The sequence below is a fragment of the Macrobrachium nipponense genome, chromosome 33 (assembly GCF_015104395.2).
Source record: "Macrobrachium nipponense isolate FS-2020 chromosome 33, ASM1510439v2, whole genome shotgun sequence".
Taxonomy (NCBI): Eukaryota; Metazoa; Arthropoda; class Malacostraca; order Decapoda; family Palaemonidae; genus Macrobrachium; species Macrobrachium nipponense.
Window position 1 is genome coordinate 56,759,957 of NC_087219.1, and position 13,735 is coordinate 56,773,691.

At 36.1% G+C, this 13,735-nt stretch overlaps 1 protein-coding gene across 1 annotated transcript in view; it reads left to right on the forward strand.

Annotated features, from left to right (window-relative positions):
* Positions 1-13,735, forward strand: part of LOC135202869 (galanin-like G-protein coupled receptor npr-9) — a 188,162-nt gene that overhangs the window by 121,337 nt on the left and 53,090 nt on the right. The window contains 3 exon segments of the mRNA XM_064232324.1: positions 5,194-5,363; positions 5,903-6,092; positions 6,252-6,348. Of these exon segments, the coding sequence (XP_064088394.1) occupies positions 5,194-5,363; positions 5,903-6,092; positions 6,252-6,348 (457 nt within the window).

Below are 13,735 nucleotides of genomic sequence, written 5' to 3' on the forward strand. Positions count from 1 at the left end.
ACAACGGTCGTCCTTATTTACTCAAAGTTTATGGAAATGATCAAATTCATTTTAGGACGAGAATGAGATCTAACCCCGGAGGAAGTGGCAATCGCCTTTTTAACAGTTCGTTGGTTGTAGGTTTTTGGAAACAGGGATAATTTTGAAACCTGCCCGACAAGCAGAAATATTTTTTTTTTTTTTTTTGAAGGAGGCGGGGTGGGGGTCTGCTTAGAGCTATCTATCTATATTATTGCTTCCTCTTAGTATTCTGAATGCCCATTTGATAGCTTACACTTTACAAACGTCCAGTTTACATATGCTAGATGATTTCATTTATATTAATTGGCTTTAATTGCAGTTTATAAAATTCAGTGAAAACAGTCTAGAATTCAGTTATTTCCACAATGAAAGTCCTTTTGAATAAAGCAATAGTTTGTTGTGAGTATAATAATCAGAAATATGAAAATTGCGCACATTGTTGTAGAAATGGCCTTAGCATCCAAAATAAAAACTAGAATTAGAAAGCTTTTTGTTTCTCTACACAGTTTTTACTTTTTTTCGGTTGCATACGAGGCTTCCCGTTCTTGCTTAAGTGGTTTTATGACTTTCTGTTCCATTGAGAATTGGGAATTTATAGCCCCCGGAAATATTTTCCAGTGCAAATTAACGTTTCCAGCCACTGACCTTCCTAACCTATTGGGATATAAAAACTGGAAAAAAGGGGTCCATTTCGCAACTTTTTCAAAAACGTAGAAGACGCGGAAAATGCGAACATCCAATCATCTGGAATAGAAGACAGATTACATTGTTCGAGTCTCCTTTGAGAAGCGAAGTCATTTTACATTGGAGAGATTTGTTCGTGGTTGGCTTCACATTTATTCTCTCAAATATACGTCCCCTTAGCGGGATAGTACCCTCAGTACACCTCACTTGGTGCACTGTAGGCATTACTTAAGATTTTTGGCAGCGTCCTTTCGGCCCCCAGCTGCAACCCCTTTTCATTCGTTTTATTGCACCTCATTGCATATTCTCTGTTTTCTATCTTTCCACCGTATTCCAACAATTATTTCATAGTACAACTGCTTTGAGGTTTTCATCCGGTTATATCTTTCAAACCTTTTTATTCTCAATTTCCCTGTCAGCGCTGCATGACCTCATAGCTATGTTCCAGTCCTTAGTCTTTGTTTGGTCTATGGTTTATATTTCGTTCTATTCCATTCCATTCTAAATCTACGTGATTTTATCAGATATGGTATAGAACTTCCATACGAAAGAATTCTGTCCCATCATTTATAAGCCAAACACCTAGAGGAATACGATGGAGAAATGGACACAGAATCGTTTAGAAGGAACAAAAGTGGTAAAGATAGCAATATCAGGCAAAATGACAAATAAATGATTTTTTGAATAACAAAATAAAGTGTGGCAGAACAAATATGAAGGCTTATTTTTTGTTGCTAAATGTCCCGTAAATAGAAACTTTATACCAGTTTCTCTCAAAGTAGTTGGATAACCAGTTAAAATTAGTCAGTGATGGTAATAATTATGTTTAATCAGGAAGGAACAGAAAAACTTAACTTATGGATTTTTTTTTCATGAAATGAAGTTAAACGGCCGGAGGTTCATAACTCTGAGTTCCATAAGTGTTTTCAAGTGTCTGGATTGTGCTCCTGTTGACTAATTTCACTGCATAAAAGTGAGTTTACACTAGGCTTCACCCCACGCTGCATGCATAAGACTCATCACCAACTCCTCCCAAATTCTTGTTAGCCCCTACTGGACTGCTCATCAAGAGTCACTCCACACCACTAAGTCACCCCAATGAGCAGTCCAGTAGGTGGGGCTAACAAGAATTTAGGAGGAATTGGTGAAGAGTCTTACGCATGCAGCGTGGGGTGAAGCCTAGTGTAAACTCACCTTAAAACCCCATAACTTTCCTGAGTGAGCTAACTTTTTTTCATGAATCTAAACACGTTTAAACAGCTGGAGATCTGTATCCTTGCCGAGTAGATTTGTATCCTTGGCATATATGTTGTAAGGTCTCTAACATTCAACAGTAGAATAAAACCATTTAATGTAAACCAATTCATTTCCAAGTACAGTTGCTAGAGATTGATTCCAATGGAATTTGATCCTCATCAGGAATAGCCAACCAAGCACTGTAGCGAACATCTTTATTACACGCGGACGTTTCGGCTTCAGCTATTAAGCCATTTTCAACCTAAATAGAGGCAAAGAGACCCAAAGCATAAGATTGTATACTAATAAATTACAATTCACAGGAAGTTAACACTCGAGAATAAAATAAGTATTAAAAAAACTTTTAAAATAACACAATTCAATTAATTAAAGCAGTCAATAAAACCAAGTCAAATAAAATGAACTTCAAGACGAGAAAAAATGATTATTAAAGATTTGCGTAGGTCAGAATTAAACACAGGTCAAAGAAACATCCATAAAACCGAACACAAAAAAACTAAGAAAAACAAAGATAACTTATATAAGAGACAAATTAACCTGGTGACTGGACAGCGAGAGCGGCTGGAAAATCAGTTTATTATGGATAAAGGAAAGGAAGATTGATATTGGTTGAGTTGTACCATAAGTTTGTGATTCTAAAATGCTTAAATCCGACAACTGTATATACTTATTCAAACTTAGCAGATTTAAGGATTTTAGAATGGATATGTATTCACAAACTTAAGTAACACCTCAAAACCTTAACCAAGATCAGTCTTCCATAATATACTGATTTTCCAGCTCCTCTTGCTTTTCAGATACCAAGTTACGTTATCTATTGCACAATTGTTTTTTTTTTTGTGGGGTGGGGGGCGGTTGTTATGGATATGTTTCTTAGAGCTATGCTTAATTTTGCTTCAGTGTATTTTTGTTATTGTTTTTGTCATCTTGAATTTTATTTTATTTGACTCAGTTTTAATGGATATATCGATTCTTTGAACTGTATTAGTTTAATCCATTATTTTTTTTACTTTATTACTAGTATAATTTGACACTGAAGTAGTTTAAGTGGACCATTTTTTGAATACCTTCTTTATTCTCGAGTGTGACATTTCTTATGTTTTGGTGTTGTCTATTCAGACTGAAAATGGCTTTGTGTGTTGAAACCGAAACGTCGCTATGTAATGAAGGCGTTCGCTTTAGAGCTTTGTTTAATTGTTCCTTTCCATAATCAGTGTAACTGCACTCCACAAAAGCCTATTCTTCCATACATGTGACCGTCAATCTCTTGCCTTCTTGAAATGGCTTATGCGGCTGAAAGCTTCCCCTCAGCATATGGCCTAAGTCTCAACTTCTCCCATTGACCAAACTTCATTTCCTGAAAACCTTCTCTACAGGGCTGACTTTGCTTCATGAAAGCCTACAACTACTTTACATTTCCCTTTCAGTTTATTAATTTTCTCAGTCCAGTAACTTAATGTCAGGAAAGGCTTTGTAACCTACTGTCCTCAGTGTTATGATTTGACTTCATGAAGGCCTATGCCATGGGTAACCGAAAGTCTCCTCACTTTCCCAGTGGACTGACTTCACGCCATGAAAACGTATTCCTTTGCATGTTATCCAAGTTTCTTACTTCTCTTGGTGTTTTGAATTCACAAAGCGAAAGCCTACTGTATACAGTGTGACCTATACTCTGTTTTTTTCCATCTGTCCATCCGCCTGTGGTGGTCGCGCATGGTAACACTGCGTCCCGGGCTTTAAATAGTTACGCTATGTGTAAGTTTTAGGTAAATAAAAGGATAGCCGGGTGTACATTTGCAACTGAAAAGTGTTTTAATAATTTACTGAATGCGAATTACACCGTTAATATACGAAATAGGATATTATTTAAAGACCGAGACGCAGTGTTACCATGCGCAAACACCACAGACAGACGGACAGATGGAAAAAAACAGAGTATAGTCTCATAACTCTTTCATATCCGCTTAGTTTTGAGCAGTGTGTCCCCAGATATCCGAGGTGTCTGGGAGCGCTCGACAGTGCGAAAAAATTATTTTGAAAATTTAATAAAAATATAAATTTTATGCCAACAATGTCCATTTTGCTCTCATTTTTTTTCTAAATGTTAGTATTTTATGGTGGAATAGTCAGAATAAGAGTCTTTACTTTTTTTTATATTTTCGTTTCTAACCCAAAAACTATGAAAGTCAGGCGAATTAATTATTTTTTATGAGAAAGCCAATAAAATTCCCTAAATATCGACATATAAATCATTAGAAAACAAATAAGTCCAGCCTGTGAAAAAATTGATAAAAAAGAGGATAAGAAACATAGTGCTCTGCCCGGCGCATAGTGAGAATTATCGCTAGAAATTTGTTTTTTTTTTGAAGAGCCCTATCTCGGTTATTTTCCATTGAAATTCCTTTGTAAATATACGAAAATGTAGAGGAAACTTTGAAGAATAAAGGGAAGGTCAAGAAAAATGGCTTTGGATACGGCAACAGTTTCATTTTGACATTATAAATTGATCGAAACGAAAAAAAATTTTACCGTTGTCAACATTTATTGCTAGAATAAAAATTTTTTGAAGAGCCCTATCTCGGTTATTTTTCATAGAAATTACTTTGTAAATATACGAAAATGTAGAGGAAAAGTTGAAGAATAAAGGGAGAGTTAAGAAAAATGGCTTTGGGGTCACTGAGAGGGAAGTGTAGGTGCGATCAGCTGATTTCATTGTGAGAATTTTACTACGCCAGGGATTTGAGCATGCGCAGTACAGAAACTACTTTGCTGGCGTATTGATACCCGAGATACACGGTCCAAGGTATGATCTAGCCTATGGGAATCGCTACTTGTCCGAAAATAAAAAAAAAATGCCCCTACCACACGTACGAAAAATTTCGGTAAATTTTACGTACATGTACGTCAGTTGGATAGATAGGGGATAGAGTATTTTTACGTACTATTACGTCAGTTGGACATGAAAGGGATAATTTCCTCAGTTGGCTAACTATACTTCGCAACGGCCAAACTCCTTTACAACTGTCCTATAGGGTTTTACTTTCTTCAGTGGGCTTACTTCTCTTCATTGATACTACTTGGCATAATGACCTAAATTCTCCTACTTTCTTGCGTGCACCGTTTTCCCATTCATTTCTCTTACTATCTTCGTGTTAAAATGTTCTGCTTCCCTCATAGGATTAACTCCACTTGGTAAAAGCCTACAGCTGACCTAGTTCTTGCTCTCCCCAGTGGGCCAACTTCACTTCATGGCAGTGCGACGAATTCTGGCCGACAGAGAAGCACTTCGATCCAAAACTGGAACAGTGTGTGATCACTTACGATGCACGTAAGGTCTTCTACGTGGCCCTTACCATCGCTCTCTATTTCCTACCTGTGGCAGTGATGTTCATCAACTATAGGTGAGGTCCCAACCTGATGATTTCACTTCATTTCCCCCGAAGAATTTATTCACTTGATGTCAAAGGATGCTTTCTATTTGCTTACTGATGTATATACCTATATTTTCAGGTATTTCTGATAGGTATAGACTTCTGTTGCAAACTTTATGATTAGTGCGTGAATTCAGCAGTATTGTCGCAAACCTCATGGCCTTTTGTCAGGTTCAAGAGCAGATTTTGCTTTGATTAAGTGCAATAAATAACATTTATAATGAGTATTATTAATAATTATGAACAAATAACTTAATGGTAAAACAGATAGGTAAATAAATGAGTATAGAAAAACTTTCCAAGTCTTCTGTGCCAGAAGACCCGTGATGCCTATAAATATAAAGAAAACATTTATAATCTCCTCCTTCAAATCTTTTTGAGAGAGCTTGGGGCATTATTTACTCATCTGCTTCTATCTCCTAGGAGCCTTGAGAATCTTGGAGGCTCTCTCTCTCTCTCTCTCTCTCTCTCTCTCTCTCTCTCTCCTTACTAATCCGTTTCCTCCTTAGCTTGGTTGTGTGGAGGCTGTGGATGTCACGACTCCCAGGGGAGCACTCAGCTCCCGCCCGTCACACAGCCACCAGAGCGAAGAAGAAAGTGGTCAAAATGGTGTCTGTGGTTTTGATCATCTTCGTGCTCTGCTGGACACCTCTCCAGACCATCATTCTATACGATTTCGTCCGTGCTAATAACAATTCGGTGAGTAATGAATATGATGTGCATGTTCTTTTTATTTGCGGGTTGAATGCTTTACACACACGCACTCATATATGTATATAAGCCTAATTATATCATTTATATAGATAAATGTGTGTGTGAATGTTCTCTACTTACTTCGTGATATTTTTATATTCTTAGATATTAAGCCACAGATATCCTTTAATATCAAATTCACTATGCCTTGGGAATAACTTACTCTCAAGAGGAATTATGGTTGTTAAGTGTTTCGTCACCCGTGGGTTTGGAACCGTTTCCTGATTTGGGAAGAAATATGTACAGTGATTTTCCAATAATGGTGGCGAAGCGCTTATCAATTACAGTTTCCCTCGGGTGTAAAAGTTATTCCTGGGGTATAGTGAATTGCATAATAAACAATGATGTGGGTATTATGATATATATATATATATATATATATATATATATATATATATATATATTATATCCCTATATAGTATATATATATATACACATCATACATACACACACACACACACCACATATAAATATATATTAATATATATTATAATATATATATATAATACTATACACATACATACATACGGTATATATATATATATATATATATATAATATACATATATATGTATATTATATATATATATCATACATACATTTACATACTTATATATAATATATATATATATATATATATATATATACCCTAATCTATATATTATATAATATATATATACATATATATTGGGAAAATGTGAAGAAAAAGGTCCATTCTGAGTCAAAAATGTTCTATAAACATATGAATTTAAAGGCTTCATTTGCCGGTGAGGTGAATTTATTAATATAGCGTTATCATAGTGGGATATTGTAGTGAGTAGTTTGGGATGGGGAGAGGGGGGGCGGTTTGCTTGTTGATAAAGCACAGTGGGCAACTGGATTGCTATTCTTTTAATTATTGAATATTAGACATGATTTTTTCTTTAAACTGGTGTGTGATGAATACTTTTGATGGAGAAGGAGAGGTTTTCTTTATACATTTTAAATCTTTGGTCTCTGTGTAATGAATAGGCCTATCTTTGATGGAGGGGAGATTCCATTCGGCTAGCTTTTCTTTTTTCTATATCGGATTCCAGTGAGTATCATTGACTGAGAGGGAGGTTTCAGTTGTGCATGCATTTTTTCCCTTTTATTCAGTATGTAAAGAATACATTAGATCTGGAGGTATCATATTCACATCGGCCTAATTGCCTATTTCCTTTTTTTTTTTTTTTTTTTTTTATAATAGTAGAGTTCACAGCCGTGTTATCTAGAAATTGAACTGTTGCAAATCCCATAACAAAGATATTGTCATCCTCAAAATTCCTCATATCCGCTTATTCCACTTTACTGGAATAATGTAAGGCATTGTCTCCAGTTACTGGCTCCCAGTGTCTCCATTTACTTGCTCTCAAAATTAATAAGGAATTTGATACTGATTATTCACCCCACCAACGATTACTTGCCTGTTTAATGATTACGGTTATTTTAAAAATTCAATTCACTGACAAACAAAGCCTTAAAATGCAAATGTTTATAAAACATTTTCTGCTCAGAATGACTTTTTCATTCATTTCCCAAAATATTTGCATAAACTTGTGTTACACCCTGTATATATATATATATATATATATATATATATATATATATATATATATATATATATATATATATATATATGATATGTATGTATGAATGTATGTATGTATGTATGTATTTATGACGAAGGAGCATACAAATGTCAACATCATTCGTTATACGGGCGTTTCATAATACTATTTTATTACATTTGTTAATAAATACAGTTTATGGAGATGCAATATTAAAATGCTAATAAATCATAAAATGGTAAAACGGCTGAAGAAATCCGGTTATATAAATACTTAAAACCTAAGGACCGTCGGCCAACCTTTAGCGACGGGTAAGGAAAACTGAATGAAAGTGGGTAAGTTATATATATATTATTATATATATATATATATATATATATATATATATAATATATATAATATATATATATATGAGTCTGATCTCATCACCGTGATTCATATATACGCATTAAACTACAAATGTCCTTTAATATCTAATTCGCTCTACCTCAGAATTAATATATATTCATATATGTTAACTGAAGGGGAATTTTTAGTTGATAATAATTTCGTCGGCTCCCCGGGAGCCGACGAAATTATTATCAACTAAAAATTCCCCTTCAGTTAACATATATGTAAGGCCTAGGGTTTTTGATTGATAATATATTGTCCATGTGTTCTCTGTGACCTATGGAATGTGGAGAACAGTGTAGAGGTAACGACCTGAGAGTAGCTGATGAATGAGTTTCTGGGGATGGCGTGAGATAAAAATGCTTAGTTCAACAAGTCAATGCACGACAGTTTTATGAATTCTTCTCAAAGTGCCTTTGTGAAACTGGATGCAACTAGTGTTGCGAGGCGCTAACGAACTGTGTGTTCGTATGTGCGTGTGTGCCTCTTCGCTTTAAGAGTGTCATACCCAAGCCTATGGGAGGATTTTGACAGAGGGCTTCAAGTCACAGGCAAAGATGCCGTGGCGTTCACCTGGGGAGTTTTTTATTAACAGTGTTTTAGTGTCCGGCTGTTTGGGTAAGTGTTGAAGTGCTTTAGCCAAAGAGTGGCTTATTATCTGTTTGACATTTTTGTGATGATATCCAATATTTAAACCTCTGTCTGTCAATCTTGTGTGTGTACTTACCGGGATGTGTTCTGTATCTTTGAAACAGACGGATCTGGAATGCCGGGGGACAAAGAATTCCCAGAGGGGTGTAGACTTTTTGGTGACCAGACATGTTACATTTACGGGGTTTTTTGAGTTAGTCTGTGAGACTGGATTACTTGATTGATTGGTTTATTTATTCTTTGTTAATAAATGTTAATGTTATGATGCAACTCTCTCATTTTCATTACTGGTTAGAATGGAGAGAAAGAGGTGGAGAGAGAGAGAGAGAGAGAGAGAGAGAGAGAGAGAGAGAGAAGGATTGCCGAGAGAGAGAGAGAGAGAGGGATTGCTGAGAGAGAGAGAGAGAGAGGCTGTGTATGTAATGTTGTGTGTGGTTTGCCTTCCGTTTCGTGTCTCACGCTTACCTTATGAATAATGGGGGGAGAATCCCCCCCATTTACAGTGGTTCCAGGCGGTTAAGAGGGGGTATAAAGGTTTTCTTTCTTTTCTATGCTTAGGAACGCCAATGTAGAGATATGGGTGGCCAGTTAGAAAATAAAACGGGTTGTGGCTTAGCGATAGTTTTCGAACGACAAAGCTTTGTGGGATTGTGGAAAATTGTTAAATTGTTAGATCTCGGTTGCTAAGTGAAAGGGGGTAGAGAAAATATCCGTCCGTGGGATGGGGGGATGAGGAAAGAAATTTCTATTAGGGTCATCAAATTTGCTCGTACCGAGATTCTTCAGGGCGGGAGTCGTGAGAGCAACTCAGTTTGGTTTGTAAGTGACAGTTGCTAGGTGTCATCTCGCCGATCGCGTTTGTATTGTGCCGACGAGATTTACGTGTTTTACGAGAATTTCGAGTTCCTTTTGTTCCCATTATGGAGTGGTGAGTATTAAAAAACTATTGTTTATCAAAGGGAGAGGGTTTTTGTTTAAATATTTCAGGGTTATGGGATTGGTTCAAGAGGTCAAAAATTTTTCTTGTCTTTGCCCCATAGTGACATGTTTTCTTTATTTGCACGTGTTTATAATAGACGTATGCATTCGTCTTTGTTTAAAACATAGGGGTGTATTTTTCTATGCATGTGAACTGTGCTTAGATAAGCATATCTGGCTTAGAGACACAGAGCGGCCACAATTTTACGGGCTCAGCACATTTCTGCAGAGAGGCGCGTTGCATTGCGAGGGTACTGGCATCCCTCGGGGGGATAGTTGCATGGAGGGTACTACTGGCCTCCCTCGAGAGATAGTGCAGGGGAGGGCACTAGTGTATACCTTGAGAAGGGGTCCTCAGACACTGTTCAAGGGGAGATGGGGGTACTACTGTGTATGCCTTGGGCTGTTCTGCCGCTTGACTGAGGGGTTGTTCTCACGGGGGGGAGAAATTGTTTTTTCTCAGTGTGGGTGAACTCCCCCTTTTCCTTTTTTTTCTTTGTGTTGGGGATGGGTTTGGCCTTGACCATGGATGCTAAGATATCAGCTGATTGATTAGTTGATGAAGTGAAACGCCCGTAGAGTCTTTTTTTTAGAAAAGAGATTTTTTCCCCTCTTGGATGAAGAGAAAAGCAATTAAAAAGAGAATTGAAATGCATTGTATGGGTGTATGTTTTCCTTGTGCTTTCGAAGACACAAATATATTGGGGAGACACAGATTATTATTATTTTTTGTTGTGTTGGAGAGATTACTTTGAAAATGGTGTCGAGTGGTGATGTATGCTAATGCCCGGTGCCGTAAATGGTGTTGATTGTGTGGGTGTAGAAATGGTGGTATACCATAAGATTCAGCAATACTAGTGTAAGCTATTTTGAATTCACCCTTACTTGAGATTTTTGCAAGAGAATTGTTGCTATGAAGAGTTATTATTATTATTATTATTGATAATCATTATACTTGAGATGTGTTACGGGAGGGTTGCTTAAGTATAATTATCATTACGGGAGACTTGTTTTGCGAGAGAGTTTTGAGATATTTCATGGGAGATTGTTCTATAATTATTACAGATAATTATTCAAGGAGAATTATTACAATGAATTAATGGGAGAAGTCTTGTGTTAATTAATTGTTGAGTTTTTGTAACTTTGGAGAATATTTTAGTGATTCACGGGGATGAGTTTTGCTGAATCTTGATGAATCTGGCTGAATCTTGGTGAATTGTGTGGAATCTTGCTGAGTTTTTGCTGAATTTTTTGCTGAATTTTTGGAGAATGGACAAGCATTAACATTAGTGATTTTTTTTTTCTGATACTTATGATTTTGATGATATCAATTTTTTTTTTTTGGTGATTTTGTGATAATGATATTTCTGATACTGATTTTTTTTTTTATACTAATACGTGGGCGTTTTAATGCTATCAAGGGAGGTGAAATCTTTTTTTAATATTGGGAGGAACTAACAACACATTATTTCTTTTGTTTTCCTCTTTTTTTTTATGAGTTCAGCAGATAGTTGCTTGACCTCTGGTGAGTTACGGGAGATAGTGAACAAGGCCGTTGATTTTTCTTTTCTCCTTTTTTGGAAGTTAGCCATCGCTGACACAAGTTTTTTTTACCAATGGGTGAATTTGAATTTATTTTTTCTCCAGTTGGTGTGAATATTTTTTAATATCTCAGTTCGTGACTTAGAGTCATTGTTCGAGAACGTGTTCGTGTTTCAGCTATTTGATGCTATAGTGAAATATATGGGAGAATTTTTTGAATGCATACGTAGTGGCACTACATTTTTTCTCTGGATATTTGTGTTCCAGAAATTGTGAGTTTTCTTGCACAATACCTTTGTTGTATTTGTGACAACTTTGTGAGAGATAGGAAACTTGGTTAAGTTTTCTAGTGACTTATGTCGTAGTGCATATGGAGAAGTCTTTGCTTAGACTCTGTGTATTTGGAGTTCTGTTATAATGACTTGTGGCACATGGGTGATTTTTTCTAGAATTTTCTAGACAGTTTTATTTGCCGAGTTTTTGCCTTTTTTTAGCAGTTATGCTAAACGGAGAGAGTTTTTATAGTTTTTGACTATAACATTGAGTTATTCTTTGGAGAATTGGAGTTATAATTGAGATATATTTGGAGTTATAATTGGAGGTATATATTATTTTGGAGTTATATTTGAGGTATAATATATGGGAGATATATTTTTGGCCATTTTTGATATTTGCCAATGTGGTACGAGCTATGTTTAGTTCCATTATTTTGCAGCCATCTTTGTTGCAAATGGAGACACATATTTGGAGATTATGGGGCAATATTTGTGAGTGTGTGAGTTAGTTGCCTTGAGAGCACATTTTTTGGAGATATATTTTTTGGAGCCTTGTTTTGTTCCACATGGAATTATTGGGGAAATAGAGGTAAATATTTTGTGTTTGCCGAAATAGAGGTGATTATTCTCTATTCTTGGAGTGGTGTCTTTTTTTTATTAACATGTGGCTATTGGAGAAATAAGAGAATAATATAAGGGGGTTGGTTATTAACCAAATGGAGGAAATATTTTTGTAACCGGAGTGGTGTTATTATTAATATGGTGTCTCATAATGGAGCTGGAATTAATCTTGGGCGGGTGACCCTTTTTTTTGTGGTTATTGAGTTTTTTTTCGAGACAAAAGAAGATTTCTGTGGTTCTCTTTTTTGGTTTCGTGACTATTTAGAGGCGAATGACATTACTGCATCACGAGTCATTTGGAGATGTGTGCATTTTTTATGTTCACAAGTGTGTTATTTTGGAGGCATATAATTTGGGGCAAAGTCATGTTGAGAGAATAAGTCTTTGAGACAGTCTTTGAACACATTAGTCATATCCTGGAGTTAATTCTGTGAAATGTGTTTGTTAGACGTTTTTTTTGAGAATCATGAGTTTCCAAACTTATGTGTCTGACTAGACAATTTTTATGCTACTGTTAGAGCATACGTCCGCGGGCGATTTTTCTGCTGACAAGCGATGTGATGAGCCGTGTGCTGACTTTTTTCCTCTGATGATGATAGATCAGAATTTTCGCAATATCTGGAAATGTTGACAATAGCATTTCACGAAAGCGCATGTGTGAGAGTTTGCTTTCTGGCAAATTCCATAACTTTACATGGAGCATTTACAAGGGGAAACACGCGGGAGTTATGCATATTATACATGTATTATGTATTTTGTGGTTGGGGAAATTTACTTGTGATTATCCTTTTTTTTATTTTTCTTCCTTTTCCTGTGAGAGATGTAATTTGGGGGATTGAGCTTAAGTAGCATTTCTTTTTTGGACGGGAGATTTGATTTTACCGGGAGATGTAATTTTTCGAGGGTTGTTACTTAAGTAAAGGGAGTTTGACATTAAGTCTCGTTGTAATTAATTATTGAGCAGTAAAGGGGTTTTTGCTGTTAAAAGTTGGAGATTTTTACTGATTTTGTGGGTTGTTCAAATATCAGAGTTTGAGAGAACATTTTTGCGTCTGGGTGTTACGAGATTCTTTTTTTTTCCTTGGGCTCATTGTGAATTTTGTCTTTTCTTTTTTCTCTTGTGAGCACATTCGAGTTTGAAATGTGAGTGCAGAAGTTCGTGGAGTTGCTGTGATTTCTGAGTTGTGTGTGTGCTGATGTGTGAGTTTGGAGAATTGAGTTGGAGAACTTGATGTTTTTATTTTTCTTAGAGAGTTATGATAATGACTTATGATTTAGTAGTCATATTAAGGGAGTTAATTGGGAGACGTTCAGTTAGTATTTCTGACTTTTTGAGATCATTGTTTGATAGAAGTAGTATGTCTGGGTTAATTTTCTTGGATTGACCAAAGACTTGACTGACATACTAACACACACCAAAAAAAAAAAAGAAGTCGTTTCCCGACGCCAGCAAGACGTCCACCAGCCGTGAAGAGAGTACTGCTGCCGTGTTGCCCAGGGTGATTACAAGAATTTCCACGTGGGTGTTCAAGAGAATTCTACAT